Source organism: Wolffia australiana, chromosome 2 (assembly GCF_029677425.1).
Source record: "Wolffia australiana isolate 7733 chromosome 2, ASM2967742v1".
Classification (NCBI taxonomy): domain Eukaryota; kingdom Viridiplantae; phylum Streptophyta; class Magnoliopsida; order Alismatales; family Araceae; genus Wolffia; species Wolffia australiana.
Window position 1 is genome coordinate 15456986 of NC_135836.1, and position 17095 is coordinate 15474080.

The 17095-nt window shown below is 38.7% G+C and overlaps 1 protein-coding gene, 1 non-coding gene and 1 pseudogene across 2 annotated transcripts; all 3 read left to right on the plus strand.

Annotated features, from left to right (window-relative positions):
- Window positions 1-7024: 7024 nt before the first annotated feature.
- LOC144716967 (protein CANDIDATE G-PROTEIN COUPLED RECEPTOR 7 pseudogene) lies at window positions 7025-8676 on the plus strand (annotated as a pseudogene).
- Window positions 8677-9371: 695 nt separating this feature from the next.
- LOC144716371 (uncharacterized) lies at window positions 9372-10314 on the plus strand. The gene has a single exon (XM_078591489.1). The coding sequence runs from the start codon at window positions 9372-9374 to the stop codon at window positions 10134-10136; it is 765 nt and encodes a 254-aa protein (XP_078447615.1). The 3' UTR covers window positions 10137-10314.
- Window positions 10315-16084: 5770 nt separating this feature from the next.
- LOC144700350 (U6 spliceosomal RNA) lies at window positions 16085-16183 on the plus strand. Its single transcript, XR_013580721.1, has one exon. It is a non-coding gene; the product is annotated as a U6 spliceosomal RNA (small nuclear RNA).
- The last annotated feature ends 912 nt before the right edge of the window (window positions 16184-17095 follow it).

Here is a 17095-nt window from a genome sequence, read left to right on the forward strand (position 1 = left end):
ATTATTTACTTTAAGGCACAAAGCAACTTCAAATATAATTTTTTAATTGGTAAGTAATACCATGCTATGCTATATATATTTCATTTTTGAAGCATTTTAGTTAGTTTCATAACTAAGCACACGTGTTTTTACTAAATGTATGGGCCAAAGAGTTAAAAGAAGCTTCTTTAATGGTAAGATTAAACTCTAAAGGTGCAATAGATCTAATCAAATTCTCATCCATTTCTGAATCAAATAAAGGATAATGACAGTCAGTAAAAATAATTTCTTCAAATTTATAAGCATAAATCATTTCCTTTTAATCCAAATGCTTGAGATTCTATCATATCATTACTCGAAAAAACTTTTCATGCAAATAGGTATCATTATCCATACAGAAATGAGGAATAGTTTTATGACAGTCAACTAAATATTTATCCACTTCATTTCGTCCATTATTTCCTTCGTTCATAAATAACAAATGAATCTCCAAGAGAATGTCATCATGTTCTTCAAAAAAATCATCAATTAAAAATTAAGAATGATTTTGAAGATGTTATGGTCATGAATATTCTTTACTTGGTTGTTATACCAGAACTTCATCATGCTAATTCTCATATCCTTGAACCTCATTCTCATGATTATTCTTAAAAAATATAAATAATATTTTGAAATTTTACTCTATGCATTAATGCATTCCTCATTTTTTCCCAAATATTTTTGAGTTCATAAATGCTTCAAAACAGAACTTAATAGGTGTGCATGTTGGAAATTATAAATATAATACTATTACTACTAGTATTTTCATGTATTTTATGTGCTTTTCTCATTAAAGTGATCATAAATGCGTGTAGTTTGTTATATATCTATTTTATGGTATTTTAACATAATTATGTGGCATTAATTTCATGAATAAAATATTTTAACAAACCATAAATATCTATTCAGATTTATATAAAATAATTTAGGTGTTTATCATAATTTTAGAATGATATTCTGATTTTTCTGATTTTTCTGGTATTATATGGAATTTTATAGCATTGACTTCATAAATAATTCAATTTGATAAGTCAGGAAATATCTTTATTCCAGAATTTTTTGCCGCTCTTGCAATCCACCACACATATCGGAGAACATAGACAATTGGAGAGGAAAAAATCGGATACCTTTTGGGCTCGAATTTTAAGGATAGTTCCATCTTTACCTCCTTGATCTATAAACCCTTTGGAAATATAAATATACACCCCCTCAATCCTTGTAGAAAGGGAACTTTAGGATTTTGTTCCTAATTAGGATTAACAAACCAATTTGCTCATTCAAAATCTTGCTCGGGTCCGTTCTTGTATTCCAAGCAAAGGATTGAAGGAGTGACATTCATATCAAGACATGTGAAGAAAAAGCATCACTCAGTGATAACGCACAAATTATTGGCTTGTTTTTGTAAATTTTACATATTTGTATGCATTAAAATAATTATAAATGAGTGTTTTGAAGTAATCTTAAAATGACGAAATTTATTTTTAGAGTGATATTATGATTTTTTTGGATTTAAAGTTTTTCTAACATCATATTCTTCAAGAAATTAATTTTAAGATTATAAATATATTTTTATGACTTTTGGGACATTATGTTTATGGATATATTAATTTCCTGAGTCAAAAAATATATTTATGACTCGGTATTCATTCATAATGATTTATTGATGTATTTTTACTTTAAAATTGTGCTAATATTTGCAAAAAGGTGCAACTGTGGCATTGCCAGTTGAAGTTTTAATTTTTTTGTTCGTAGAGGTGATGTGAACACATAGGAAAAAATGCAAGATTTAAATCGCCAGAATTGCAATTCATAGAAGTTGTGGTGCAGAGAGAAACAATGCAGAGTTGCAGTGCTTCAAGTGTCATGCACGCATACATTGCTATAGGTTAAAAGAGCAATGATATTGATGTGGTGGGCAAAAATGTGTTGCCACGTCACAAATTAATTTATTATTATTATTTGTGGTGAAAATGACAAGCATCAAAGTGCAATTTAACATAAAAAAATGAAAAAGGAAAAAGAAAGAGAGGGATAGTGAATGGCATGTGGTGATGCGCCATCACATCACTATGCTTAAACATTACTAAGTTGTCTTTTTCTTCCACATGTACATGTGGTACTCTCGGAGTTGCGAGTTGTGGAATACAAGAAGATGAGGAATATTTTGGGACTTTCAACAACCAATAGAAAATAACGAAGTGTGAGCACTCATTTTTTTTAGTAATAAGACACAAAATCAAAATAATAGTTTTTGAGAGCCGTAGAATGTCACACAAACCAAATAAAAATAGGACTCCTTTGAGTTCTTGTACATCATTATCTGTTTCAGATTCCATTATCTCATCATTTACATGGACCTCACGAGTGCAACATCTCATAGTCATCAAAATTGATATTGTTTTGACCGCTAACCTTCCTCTCGAAAACGACAGGACTCCTCTCCCTGCAGAAAAATACGCTCCAATGGAGCCCTTGATGCACTGATTAATAATATTTTATTGTAAGGATAGCAAGACATGGGTATTGGTACCATTATAGTGTTTTTACTTTGGCTCCATCAATGCAATCGTTACTTTTGATCATTTCGCGCTTGGAACACACCTATCTTGATTAACTGAATGAGGATTTGAAGTCAACAAATTAGGTGTACTTTCAAGAAAAAAACTACATATTGAATGATAGAATTATGTTCGCTCATTGGAATAAACACAAACTTTATTCTTGGGTCCAGAATTGTAACAATATTTAGCATAGACTTAGACTTTGAGAGAACCTCATACTCTAATAAGTTATCCTTCATGGCAGCATATGCACTTTAAGTAACCTTGATTTTTCAAAGCTAGGGGTACCCTTAATTCACTTTGAAGAGGGTTGTCTAGACCTTCAACCGTTTAGAGAGCTTATGAATTTATATCAAGAAAATATCATAAAAGACTTTTAAATTATCTAGTTATGTCATGAAAAGCTTGAAGTTCACATGAAAAGACTGATATATGTTTTTTGTCTTTTTTGTTCTACTTTTGGTCTGGTTTATTGTCCAGACTGAAACCTGTACCAAACTTTCAATAAAGACATGAAACCTGAACCGAAGGTATCGGTTTGCTCCACTTTTACCAAAATTGAGTAAAAATAGTGAAATCTAATCATAAATCACCGTGATCTTGGTGGAATATAAGGATCTAGTGTAAGCAGCATCGCCTTACATTAATTATTCTCAGCATTATCATTAGCTGAGATCGCTTTAACTGTAACCCTCTACCATTGCATTACATTCATACACCCCTTGATCATGTCCTACCCTTTTTACATCACTGTTTCATCATCATCACTCATCATTCTCCTTGGGACTCGCTCTATATGTCGCTCCCATAGATTCTCAACATTATTGCCATTACATCCTCACTCTCATTCAATCTTATAAAATTGTGATAATCAATCTCTACTGTCAATTATAATTATATTAGTTTTATCTCCCTATAGCCTTACATTTTCTCATCTCTCAACCCTAGACTTTATGCGTATCTCATCTCATCTTATTAATAACTATTTAAATAATATTAAATCCTTAATTACAGGTCCTTGTGGGTATGATTCATACTGATCACTAGCTAATTTGCATAACGGATCACAAACTTGTATTTTTATGGATTAAACTCAAAAATAACAATGACAAATAAAAACCCTCAGATTTTGAGTTTATCCCTAGGCCCATTAGGCAGGTGACAACAAGGACAGTGTGATCTTTGTCTTTTCCCAGCTTGTGTAGTCATCCTTTTTTCTAGGTTATTGTCACTTATATCCTAGGTTTTCACCATCATGCTCGCCACCTCCAACTCTGTTGCTTCTTCGGCGCGTATTTATTTCCCTCCTCATTCCACCATCAACAACAAAATCATCACTTGCCCTGCTCCGTCGCTTGTTGGCGTGAATCCTCAATCATCTTCCTCAAAATCACTGGTGATATCTCTACCATCTTCTACACTCCACTCATGTCCATCACCGTCAATAGTCAACTATCACCCGTCATTCCAAAAGTAGTGGCTGATGTACTTTATTTAAAGTTAATTTATATTTTAAATTATAAAATTCAATAAAATTCCAAAATTATTTTATTAATTTCACATAAGTCAGGTTAAATAGTATTCGTATTTTATTGCTTTCATAGAGTTATTTAATTATATTCCACTAGTTTTGTTTCGTTCAATCAAAGATAATTCCTTAAATACATATTAATATAAATATTAAAATTAAAATTCACTTTTTCAATATTTCTCCCTGCATTTTATACCCTTACATGCCCATTGCTCATAAAGAAAATTATAAATATTATTGCATCAAACATAATCCTAAAATGATATTTCTAATCCTAATTATTGGTTCATCACCAACTCACTTTGATTATTTCATTACAACATAATGAGTTCATATTTTAATCAAATAATTTGAAAATATTATGATATTACATCTTAGAGAAATATTGAACCTTATCATGCATGTCAATAGAAATACATTTCCACAAAATTATCCGAAACTTTTTTTGTTTAATTTTCTCATGATTGGTTTTTACTTTCATTTTATTATGATGCGATTCAATGTTAAATTTATTGTATTGATGATTATTTAGAAAGTGATGAATATTTGAATATTTATTTTATACCATGAGGAGAAACTCAAGTATAAATTTCTGGCCTACATGCAATCAATGAACATAATAAGGACTCATATCCTCAAAGTAATGGTCTATGCACTAGAACTTCTACAAATCCAAAAGCAATGAAATTAAAGAGAAATTATTTATTGTATTATTGAAATTGTCCAATAAATGTAGTCGTGTTGAGAAATGTTATTTTTAAAAAATGAGGATTGTAATAAACTAAAATATATAAATTACTTATGAGTAAAAATTAAATAAGAAGAATGAAGAAGTAAATCCAATACAATATTTTCCTATTTGTTTTGCTTATGATCACAAAGATGGAGAAAGCCAGGGGATTGAATAAGTGAATGCATGCATTTTGACCAAGATGAAAACCAGTAAAATGCAAGAGGTTTGATCCGTATTTACATCCTCTATCAATCAACTATCTCGAATCTTTAAATAGAACCCGTCCTTGTAAAAATGACACCTTTGTATTTTGTTCCTAATTATCATAAGCAGAGTGATTTGCTAATTTAAAACGCCTCAATGACTCTTCCTCTTCCTCATTATATTTTATCTTCTCCCTCTCTCTATAATTAAATAAACTCTTATAAAGTTAGCTAATACCTATTCTCCTGCCTATCTCTCACCATCTTAGACACTAATTATATATAAATATTTCTCTGTTTCATGAATCTAAAGATTATCATGATAACTATTATTCTCATATTCTCATTATTATTCTTAATATGCTTTAATAAAAATACATAGATATATATTCAGTAATTTCCTTAAGCTTAATCTACTGTAGTCACTATATCTATCTCTCCTTTCGTACATGTAATTTAAATCTTAATTAAAACTCTAAAAACAATTCTTCCACTACCTATCTTCACATCCTCCATTATTTTAATACTATAAATCCATTTCAGTATCCTACTACCTTAATATATAATATATATAAGTATTGCACTTAACTATACTATAAAAATATATTTTATTATCTCTTTCTTTCCCTACTTCTCCCTAACAACATCTACTTTTACATAATATTACATATCATCTTAAATTATTTTTTATTAAATACTTCCTCCCAATAACTATTTAATTATCTTCCATCCTTTTACTATCTTTAAATCCCAATCCATGTGGATAAAACCTCACTCTCATTATACATTCTCGAGTGAGTTTCTATAAAACCAAATTTCGCTCCATTCAGGCAAATTAAATGTAAAATAAAACTAGACGCTCAATCTGCCTCCGTCGCATTTTGCCTCCAACTCTCCTACTCGTCGCCCATATCCGTTGCCAACGATGATGGTAAAGGTGTCATCACTTTCCCCCCTATGTTGGTCACTAGTGCGTATCCACCACCATCTACATCACAACCAGTGGCATTACTCTTTCATCTGCTCCACTCTACTCACATTCACCACCGTCCACTGCCACCCGTTGCTGAGGAAGAGCTGGCTAAGGTATTTATTTAGTATTTTTTATCTATTATAAAATTATATTAAAAGTCTTTGAATTATTTCATAAATTCTGAATAAATTAGGTTAATTAGGAAAAATATTTTCTCGCCATTTTATTTCAATTTTTTGCACTATTATGCTTTTAATAAGTCATAGGTGAAAAAATATTAAAATCTCTATATATATATCTAAAGCTAAATTTTACTTATTCAAAACTTGTTCCCTGTGGATTCCACCCCTTCTTGCTCTGCGTTCATAAGGAAAACTATAAATATTATTCTACAAACCAGAAACCTTAATTATTATATTCAACCTTAAGTGTTGGTTCATCATGGGTGTCTGAAGAGAGCAATCGAGAAGGTACATATTGGGGAGGTGAAGGCCACAGTGGAAAACAACATCAGGGAAGCGGCGGAGGCGCAGTCAAGATCGCTGGTCCTGTTTGATTTATTCATTTTATTACCTATTATAAATGAACAATAAATTTAAATTACTGAACCTATTATTCATATTTGGTCGATCGGCTTCCAACTGTTCTAACCAAGTTGGTACAGATTATTAGATTAGAACATTGGGTCAGATCTTTTAATTAGATCCGACCCAGTGGGTGTCTCTAGTCCAGACCGAATTATGGACCTAAATGATCAAGGTTTGTATTCAATCAATCTAATGCTAGATCAGAACTTTTGGGGGGATGAAGCTTGAAAGATGCAATATAACATTTCTTTTCCAATAGGAAATTCGGCACATTAGCTCGGAAACCCAAATAAGAAATTCAACTACATTAATGTTATGAAGACTTCTTTTAAACAAAAAGGCATCCCTTTCAGCTCTTCGTTGACTTTGTGCTCAGTACTGTTAACTCTGTTATCTATTTAGATATTTTCTTCGATTTCTTCCCTTCTTCCCTCAGGCCTCTCGGGTCTTACCTGCGGGCGACAAAACGAGAGAAACTCGTCCGAATCCTCGGGAATTTGCAGAGGAGAGCAGGGGATCGCGACTTCCGCGACAATCATAGATGAAAATCGTTAATTTTTTCTTCCTTCTGCTCGCCGGGAGCTCGATCGCGCCTTCTCTAGCGGAGATCAGGTTCTCCAAGCACCGATCGGACGGCAATTCCATCATCCCCATCGATGACTTCGGCTTCGCGGCGAACGGCTCGCTGGAACTCAACGTCTCGAGCATCAAAATCTACCCCCCAAAACCCAACCTAGACTACACCCAACTCGGATTTCTCCTCACCACGCGACAAACCTGGCTCTCAGCAATCCGGGAGAACGAGGGGAAAGAAGGAATCTGCGCTCTCCGAATCCCGGAATTCGACATCGTCTTCACCTTCGACAAGCTCCCCGGAAACCCTAAAACTCGCTCCTTCAACCTCGTCCACCGAGTCAAAAAACCCGGTCAGTACACCCTCCTCTTCGCCAATTGCATCGCTCCGACGGAGATATCAATGGACGTGGCCTCCGCCATGTACAACATCGACCCCGACAGCGGCGCCCGCGACTATCTCCCCTTGGGAAGCGATATTCTACCGAAAGTCTACTTCTTCTTCTTCCTCGCCTATCTCGCGCTATCCGCCGTGTGGATTATCGTCCTGTACAAGAAGAGATTCACCGTCTTCCGTATACACTATTGCATGCTCGCGCTGGTCGTGCTCAAAGCCGTTAACCTCCTCTGCGAGGCCGAGGATAAAGCCCACGTCAAGCTCAGCGGCTACGCCCACGGCTGGGACGTGCCCTTCTACATCTTCAGCTTTCTCAAGGGAATTACTCTCTTCACCGTTATCGTTCTTATCGGAACTGGGTGGTCGTTTCTCAAGCCTTATCTTCAGGACAGAGAGAAGAAGGTGCTCGTCGTGGTTATTCCGCTGCAGATTATCGCTAATATCGCTCAGGTTATCCTCGACGAAGGCCCTCACGCTACGAGAGATTTCATCACTTGGAAGCAGATCTTCATGCTAGTCGACGTTATCTGCTGCTGCGCGGTTCTCTTTCCGATAGTCTGGTCGATCAAGAAACTTAGAGAGGCCGCGCAGACGGATGGAAAGGCCGCGGTGAATCTTATGAAGCTGACCTTGTTCCGACATTACTACATTGTTGTTATCTGCTACATTTATTTTACTCGGATTGGGGTTTACGCGTTGACTCTTATCGTCTCTTATCGTTATCTGTGGACGACTGAGGTTGCCATGGAGCTGGGGACGCTTGCATTCTTCGTATTCACTGGGTACAAGTTCAGGCCCGAGGTGCATAATCCGTATTTTGCGATCGAGGATGATGAAGAAGAAGGAGAAGCTCTGAAGCAAGACGACGAGTTTGAGCTGTGAAGTTTGGCATTGATGAGCGACTGATATTCAAGTATTATATGCATATTTTGTAAAAAGCGTGTGGGATTTGATGAAGGATAATATATATTTTGGAGGATTTGTTTGAAAAAACATCGGTTCGTCTGTTGCCCTCGTCTTCTGAAGTTTTCTGTTTTGTACTTGATTATTTCTTTTCCGGGCCATTATATAAAAGTGCGGTAGAAGCTTGTTTTCATAAATTTCTCCAAAAGAGTGACGAACTAGCATATATTTATGATTATTTGAAGAACCCATGAACGAGGGACAAAAATTATTATTTGTCCCTACCATCAGAGAAAGGTGTGGTAGAAGCTTGTTCTCATGAATTTCTTCAAAAGGGCGACAAACTAGCACAAATTTATGATTATTTGAAGAACCCTTGAACGAGGGACAAGAATTATTACTTGTCTGGACCATCATATAAAAGTATGGTAGAGGCTTGTTCTGCTGAATTCCTTCAAAAGGGTGACAAACTAGCACAAATTTATGATTATTTGAAGAACCCATGAACGAGGGACAAAAATTATTACTTGTCTGGACCATCAGATAAAAGTATAGCAGAGGCTTGTTCTCCTGAATACCTCGAAAAGGGTGACTAAATAGCGCAAAATTTATGATTGTTTGAAGAACCCGTGAACGATTGTCAAAAATTATTACTTCCAATAAAACGACCGGAGCATTTGATTCACAACTCTCTCTGATTCAGCGATGCCCGACCGCGAATTCATCAATTAATCCATAGCCAGCATCATTAATCCAATCGTATGAACCTCAGAGTTGGCGCGATAGCACCGACTTCGACGGATACTAACTTAACCGGCGAAAATTAACCCTGAATCTTCTTCTCTGGAATGGAAAACGTGTTCATGGAGGCTCTTCGAGACGATATCGATTTATGAACAGTAAAGGCCCGGGTAAGAGCAAGGCGGGCCGGGCCAGGGCCAGTCTGCGCGTCACCTCTCTGGCTATCTCCTATCGCGCGTATGGGGAGCGATTAAAGCGCCTGCAGCGACGAGACCGAGGACTCAACCAAGCATTTAAGAAAAGAGAAATGGAGCTGTCATTTGGGGGAAAGCCGACCACCCACCGTGTTTATGAGGAGAAGCAGGACAGTTGTCTTCTTCGTCGCCGCGGAGAGATGGAGGGAAGGAGGGAGGAGACGGCTTCGACAAGCTGGAAGCTTTACGACAACCCGTTCTACGAGGAGCGGCGGCGCCGCCGTCACCGGCGGCGCTCCGGCGGAGACGAGGCGGCGGCGGCGGAGCTCCGCCGGGCGCGCGCGCAGATCGAGGAGATGAAGGCGGAGCTGGAGATGGAGCGGGCGCTGAGGAAGAGGGCGGAGGAGCTTTTGGAACGGACGGCTGAGATTTCTCGCCGGAAGGAGGAAGCAGCGGCGGCGATCACGCCGTGGGGGCTACGGCGGAGCCCCTGCCAGAAGAGAGAGTCGCCGGAGAATCCGCATATCAAGAGGGCGATGAAGGGGTACGTGGAGTTTCCTCGGGGGCTGCGGGGGCGGTCGTCGTCGTCGCCGTGCTCGCGCAACGGCGAGGAAGGCGGCGCCGCCCGAGTCGACTGCCAGTTGGCTCAGCTCAGGGTGCTCTTGAAAGGCCGCGCGCCGCCCGGCTCCGCCCCTTCCCGGCTCGATCCCCTTCTCGCTTGATGTTCTTCCTCTGTGCATGAAATCCGAGACCTTTGCCATGAAAAATATATCCCCGCTTTATCATCGCATTTACCATGTTTCTCGATGATGATCTTGGGAAACGATGATGAATTGGGTTGACTTCGAACCCCATGATTTTTTTTTTCCAGAAATCTACTCTTTTCCGCAGCGGTCATCACGTTTACTATGTTTCTTGATGATGATCTTGGAAAACGATGATGAATTGGGTTGACTTCGAACCCCATGATTCTCTTACTACGTGTTTTTTCCAGATATTTACTCTTTTCCGCAGTGATCATCGCGTTTACCATGTTTCTCGATGATGATCTTGGAAAACGATGATGAATTGGGTTGACTTCGAAACCCGTAATTTTTTTCAGAAATTTACTCTTTTCCGCTGTGGGCTAGCCATTATCTTGAGAACAAAGCGATAGACTCGAAGAATAGTACAGAAGAGATCAAGGAAAAATACATGGGCAGATAGCTTGGTCGATGTTGATGAACAGATGAAAGTCGAGTTTGCATTCAATGCGAATCCCAGGAAGTATCAGCGGGAAAATCTCTTCTCGCGCTGCCACGACACTGTGTTAACGGTGCGTCCCGTCCGTCCCATCACTGTCGTTGAGCAGGATATGACGGGACGGGACGGGACGGGACGGGACGTGAACACGTCCATTCTAGTGTTTATTTTCAAAGTTTCCAATGAAGACGATAACGATGACGGCCAATACCATGTAGTAGAAAGGGAGGATGAAGAATTTCATATCCTTTTAATTATGTGACATTCGTGGAATAAGAGAGGACAGTTGGGATTCATGAAAACATAGGGATAATAGCACAGTACATCCCAAACTGTTACGAAAATCTGACATCTACCCTTTAACTTTTTTTTTCGCACCGTATATCCCCAACTCATGATATTGAAAAGTGGCTATCTCGGTGACGTCATGGATCTCCACGTCGCCTGCCAGGTGGAATCATGGCCAGGTGGAATCCACCTGGCTGCCAGGTGGATATCCATGTCATCACCGGGATAGCCACTTTGAGATTAATTAAAGGGAAGGGGGAGAGAGAGAGAGACGCGTTTGAGTGGGAGAAGAGAAGGAAATAGCACGAAGGAGAGTGAAGAATTTGAACGGAAGAAGGCACTGCCTCGACCTCCTCTCCAACGCAGACGCAGGCGCAGGAAGAAGGCGCCGGAAGATTCCGACCGCCTAACGCCGCTTGAGGGAGCTCGTCGTCTTCCTACTTCTTCCTACTCCTGAGGAGCCCTATGTTGATGATCGCACCCATCGCGAGGCGGTGCCCCTTACAACCCTCCGACAGCGCCGCCCATCTCTAACCCCTCTCGATCTCCTCTCGATCTTAGGTGAGTTCATCCGTCAATTCAGGGCGAAGCGTTGGATCCCTCTTCTCGAAGTCCCTCCGATTTGGGCTTTTTTCCCCCCGAAATTAACCGATTTCGCTTAGAGATTGAAGAAATTTTGTTTGATATATTCGATTTCCGTCGCGTTCGCGCAGAGATGCTTGGGAATTCGTCTTATTGCCGGACTTTTAACGTTTATTTTTTCCCAGTTTTCTTATTGACGTTTGATCAGGAGTGCTGCCAGTATCATCCGGCGAGTAATGGAGATGGGTGGGTTGAGTTGGGGAGCTCCCCATTTGATTCAGGACATGGAAAGGTAAGGCCTTTCCTCACTCAATTTATATTCCATAGTCGAATACTATTTTTCACCCGATTTTTCAAGACTTTAATCTCTGTTGTTATTGAGTTGAATCAAATTTCTTGCTCCGGGGATTTTTTTTCCATTTATGCCTTTGTTTGACATTAAAAGCCGAAAATCCATTCTTTTTTGTCACTTTTGCTGAAATTTCTTAATTTTATATTTTGCACACTCAATTCATATTCCGTAGTGGAATATTTTTTTTCACCAGAAAATCCATCCCTTTTTTGTCACTTTTGACATTAAAAGCTGAATATTCCAGTCTGGAAGGATTCTTCACTGCCCATGGAATTATTACAAATCATATTGCGAATTGTTTATTTAATTTCTTTAAGATAGGCGCTGTTACCTTTGAGTATCGTTCAAATTTCCCTCACAATGTTTTTCCTAAGAATTTCCTTTCATGCGCTCTGATCAAAATTCCTCATTTTTTTGAATTCTTTCATTTGCTTCGCCATTCCTCTTGTTCTTAAAAGTTGATTCAATCCTACTTTAAATTTCAAATGACTTTTGTAAGTTGAGTTTAGGATCTATGTTTCTATTCTGTGTTTAAGCACCGAAAATTTTCTGCTTGGATATTCAAGATCCTATTAATATGGTCCATTCATCTCCAACACCATGCACCATGTCATACTCCGTTTGATCCTGTTTGTATTTGTGCATATAAGTTCTGGATGCTTTTGGAAAATCATTACACCTTACTATTGTCCATTTTTATTTAAAAGGGCTGTTTCTGATAATGATGGTGATTCTGAATATAATCCATGTGGAGAATACGAAGAATGTGACACGTATTCAAGTGAGCTCAGTGGATACTCAAGTGAGGAATGGAATGATGGATTTACTGACGGCCAGAGAAATAGTGAGTATGCTGATTCGGATGAGGACATCTTAACTGATGATGAGGGGGAGAATAGAAGGAACGTAGACAATGGCGCAACGTATGATCAAAGATGCCCCTTTGAGGATATTAAATTTCGAGTCGGCGAACAATTTGTATCGCCCTCTCAATTTAGGACAGCTGTGAAGAACCATGCTATATGGAATGGGTTCAACATTAAATTTTTGAAGTCTGGTGAGCAAAAAATGGAAGTGATTTGTAACAAAGATTGCCCGTGGAGGATATATGCTAGTTGGGATAGTAGGAAGGAGCACTTTGTTGTCAATACACTAAATGATAATCATACATGCAGTAGGGATCTGAGGAATAGACAAGCCGATTACCATTGGATTGCAAACCACTTCTTAGAGCGGTTTCGAATGAATATGAACTGGCAGGTGGTAGATATAATGCGAGAAATAAACGAACAGTTTGGAATCACAGTTTCGAAGCATACTTGTTATAGAGCTAGATATGCGGCGCGCAAGACGCTTCGAGGTTCCTTGATTGACCATTATCACTTGCTTCCTTCTTTTATTCAAATTTTATGAATCTCGACTAAATCCTGCATGTCCACACATTAGCTCAAAGGGAAGGTTCAGGTAGGGATCTTGCAAACTGGGGGCCTTAAAAATCTGTCCCAGGTTAGTCTCTCTCGTCAACATGGTGCAAGTGTGTTAATTAATCAATCGATTAAAATTGCAGAAAGCAAAACCTGACATTTTTAGGGGCCTCTCTCCCTCAGTCATGGCTATTCAACATGACGTGAGGAGGCTGGCAAACCTTTGGCATTATTGTTTGTAGGAATGCTCCTACAAACTTTATTGTTTCCGTGATAGAATTTGAAAAATTGTGAGCTTGCTTTCACCAAAAATATCAAAGAGTGTTGTGGTCTCATTAACAAACTTTAATTCATTGACATCAGAATCTGCTCGTAAACTCACCCTCCAGGAACATATCTAAAATGCTATTAAATGGAGCCACATATGGGATGAAACAAAGTTTTTTACTGCACTTTCTCAAAATCACCAATCAAACTCTTGGCTACTGTTCTATGTAGCAAGGCCCTTTCAGCTACACTTCGATGACAACATAGTCATCCTTCCACATCATGATTATGAAATAAATGAAGTTTTCTCTTTCAGGATTTTACTTTTAACTATCTGTCCATCACGCCTCACAAACAATGACAACAATGTTGTTTTTAAGAAACATAATTCAAAAATCTGTTTGTCTCATATTTATAACAAATAGATCTGGTCTGGACGGTCTGAATTGAAATGGAAACCAACGCTGGAAAATTAAATTTGCAGCTTCAATTGAATGACATGCAATTTGTAATTGGATATTGTGACGATTCATACTACTTTCTTGCAGTTTGAAATTTCTTCATTCCCCTCAGTCAAGTTATCATGCACAAGTTTTATGACTCTGCTTTCATTGTGACGTGTGGTTGGATTTGACTCCAGCTCCCCATATCATTTGGTCTTTTTCAGTGCCTAAGAGGGAGTACTTTGAGCACATGGTTCTAAAATGAAATCTAATGACAAATCTTGTTCCTCTGGAATGGTTGGTGCTACCACAAGGAAATATGTACCATATATTTCTTGATCAGTGCCATTTCTGGAGTGATTGAAGGATAGAGAAATAGAGACTATGATGAAATAAATAAGTACTGAAAGATAGTTATAGCAAAAGAGACTATCATTCCACCTCATGAACAACAGTTAAACACCTCACAACAACCGAGTATGCAGAAGATTTGTGCAGAATTTTTTCTAGCTGCCCTTTTATTTTTGAAGAAAAAAAAACGTGGCAAATTTTGATGAATGGAATGCTAACAATCTAAATATAGCCCAGATGAAAACATCGTTTTATTCACGTAAAATAATATAATGAATCTAGAACGGGATTTTAGTAAACCAGATGGGATTTAACATCACAAATAGCCGCACATCTGAACACTATAAATAAAGTCAACGAACATTACAGATTATATAATTTGTGGCTAGAATTTTCAAAGAAACTCTTTTCACAACATCTGGTGCTCATTCCTCTCCTCAATAAAATTCTTTTTTTGCGCCTAGAGAGAATCAAAGAGGACGAACAGCCATGGGGGACCAAGCCAAATCTCCCATCAAACCACTGTACAGACGATCTCGTAGATTCCCAGCCAAAGTGAAGATGGAAGAAATCAATGAGCGCGGTTATGGCTGTGAGACAACGTTTGTGATGAAGCAAGCTGGTTACCACTCTATCTGCGTCTATTCCAATTCTGAACAGGCAACTGTTGCCAGAAGGAACAAGACATGGCTAGAGAGGAAGGTCTTGGCCCACGTTGAAGGAGATCGAGAGAAGGAGAGAAGAGCCGTAGAGATCGTCGAGGCCGGCGCCGAGGGAAGTATCTTGGCGCTGTCGTTGTCGTCGTCGTCGTCTCCACGCCCGCCGGATTCGATGTTCAACCCTAGAATTCCCTCTGCAACTCTTTCCCTTTCCCTTGCCCTAGAAACATCCTGCTCCTTCTCCTTCTCCTTCCCCTTGTTCGCCGAATCCTTCCCCTTGCCAGAGCCCCGGCGCCGGCCCTCGATCTCTCTGCGACCGGCGGAAGACTCTGTGTTGTCCATGGCCCTCGCCACCCCTGAAGAAGCGCCTTCTTCCTGCGCCTGCTTCTGCGTCGGAGAGGAGGTCGAGGCAGCGCCCTCTTCTCTCCTTCTCTTGATCTCCTTCTCTTCTCCCACTCAAACGCGTCTCTCTCTCTCCCCCTTCCCTTTAATTAATCTCAAAGTGGCTATCCCGGTGATGACATGGATATCCACGTGGCAGCCAGGTGGATTCCACCTGGCCATGATTCCACCTGGCAGGCGACGTGGAGATCCATGACGTCACCGGGATAGCCACTTTTCAATATCATGAGTTGGGGATATACGGTGCTAAAAAAAAAGTTAAGGGTAGATCTCAGATTTTCGTAACAGTTTGGGATGTACCGTGCTATTATCCCTGAAAACATATGTCAATAGTTTATTATGTGTATTTTAGTGCTCTATTTTATTTTAAGTAATAAAGAAAGCAACAGCAACGTCAACATCATCTGACATTCTGTCATCGTCAACCATTGTTCTTGCTAACATTTTTCATACGTGAAAGCTAGTAATAGCTTATAATTAACATCCAAACCCCATCATCGTCAATCATCACTCTTGCTAAACAAATTCGCCATCACGAACCCTAGCCCGACATCCACTGTGATATGGGTTTCGGCACACGTCAACCACACGTCAACGTCATCTATTCTGATACTCTGTCACCATCAACCCTCTTTCCTGCTAACCCTAGTAATAACTTATGATTAACTTCCAAAACCATAGTAATAAATTGGAATGATACAGAGAAGACCTCCATGGCCCCAGCGCAAGGATGACACTCACAAATTGAGAAGTGGTCTTAAACGCGTCATCGTCAACCATTACTCTTGCTAAAAAAATCCTTGCTACTGATCAACGTCTTCGTCATCCGGATGTGACATAGCCTAGTAAAAACTAAGATGAATTCTGCCCATTCTGGGTTGTCACAGAGAGGTGATTCGTCTTATACGCTGGCCTTAGCGGTGGGAGCTCCCACCCCAATCTTGCCATTTTGTCGTGTGTAGAATGGAATATAATAAGAAAAACTTTATATGCATGTTGGTACGAATACCAAGGTGTGAAAATTGAAATGACTCCACCAAAATGTCCTCTGAACACATTAATAAACAAAGCAGTTCGGTGTGAACAGAGGACGTGAACACATGGGTTTGCATCTTTGAATTATGTTCCTCTACTGGTTAAATGGTTTATCTTTACCCTCGAAATTTACTCTCTGAACTCATTCTTGACTTTCTGGTCCGTATTGGCTTAATCTGAGAGAGCTTTAATGGCGACCATGCTGATTAAATCCATCGCTCGAGGTCTTCGGTTTAACCAACCAACAAGAACTAACGATGAATTCCATAAGTTGTGATTGATTTTATATGATTAATTTCTTGAGTGCATCATATCGCGCGTGATCTCTATACATAGTTGGCAACCCAGATTTTTTAATGATGCCTAAGTGGATAATAATTAAATAACGCACGTCAAGATTAATTATTTGCATTGTGCACTCATGAATAATTATTTATGTTATTCCAACGACAATTGGATATTTACGTTGATGTTTTGAGGATACTCCTTTTCACGCTTCGTTGTGTTTTACTAAATCCTTTTATACACCTCCCATATTCTATGGTCGAATCATCTTAACTTGAAATGATTGTTATAAGATTTTAGCCATAATGATATATAACTAGATATTTAAAATATATGTTGCCGTGCTTCCAT

Coding starts and splice junctions, on each gene's coding strand:
- LOC144716371 (XM_078591489.1), top strand. CDS start 9,372: ATGAACAGTAAAGGCCCGGGTAAGAGCAAGGCGGGCCGGGCCAGGGCC.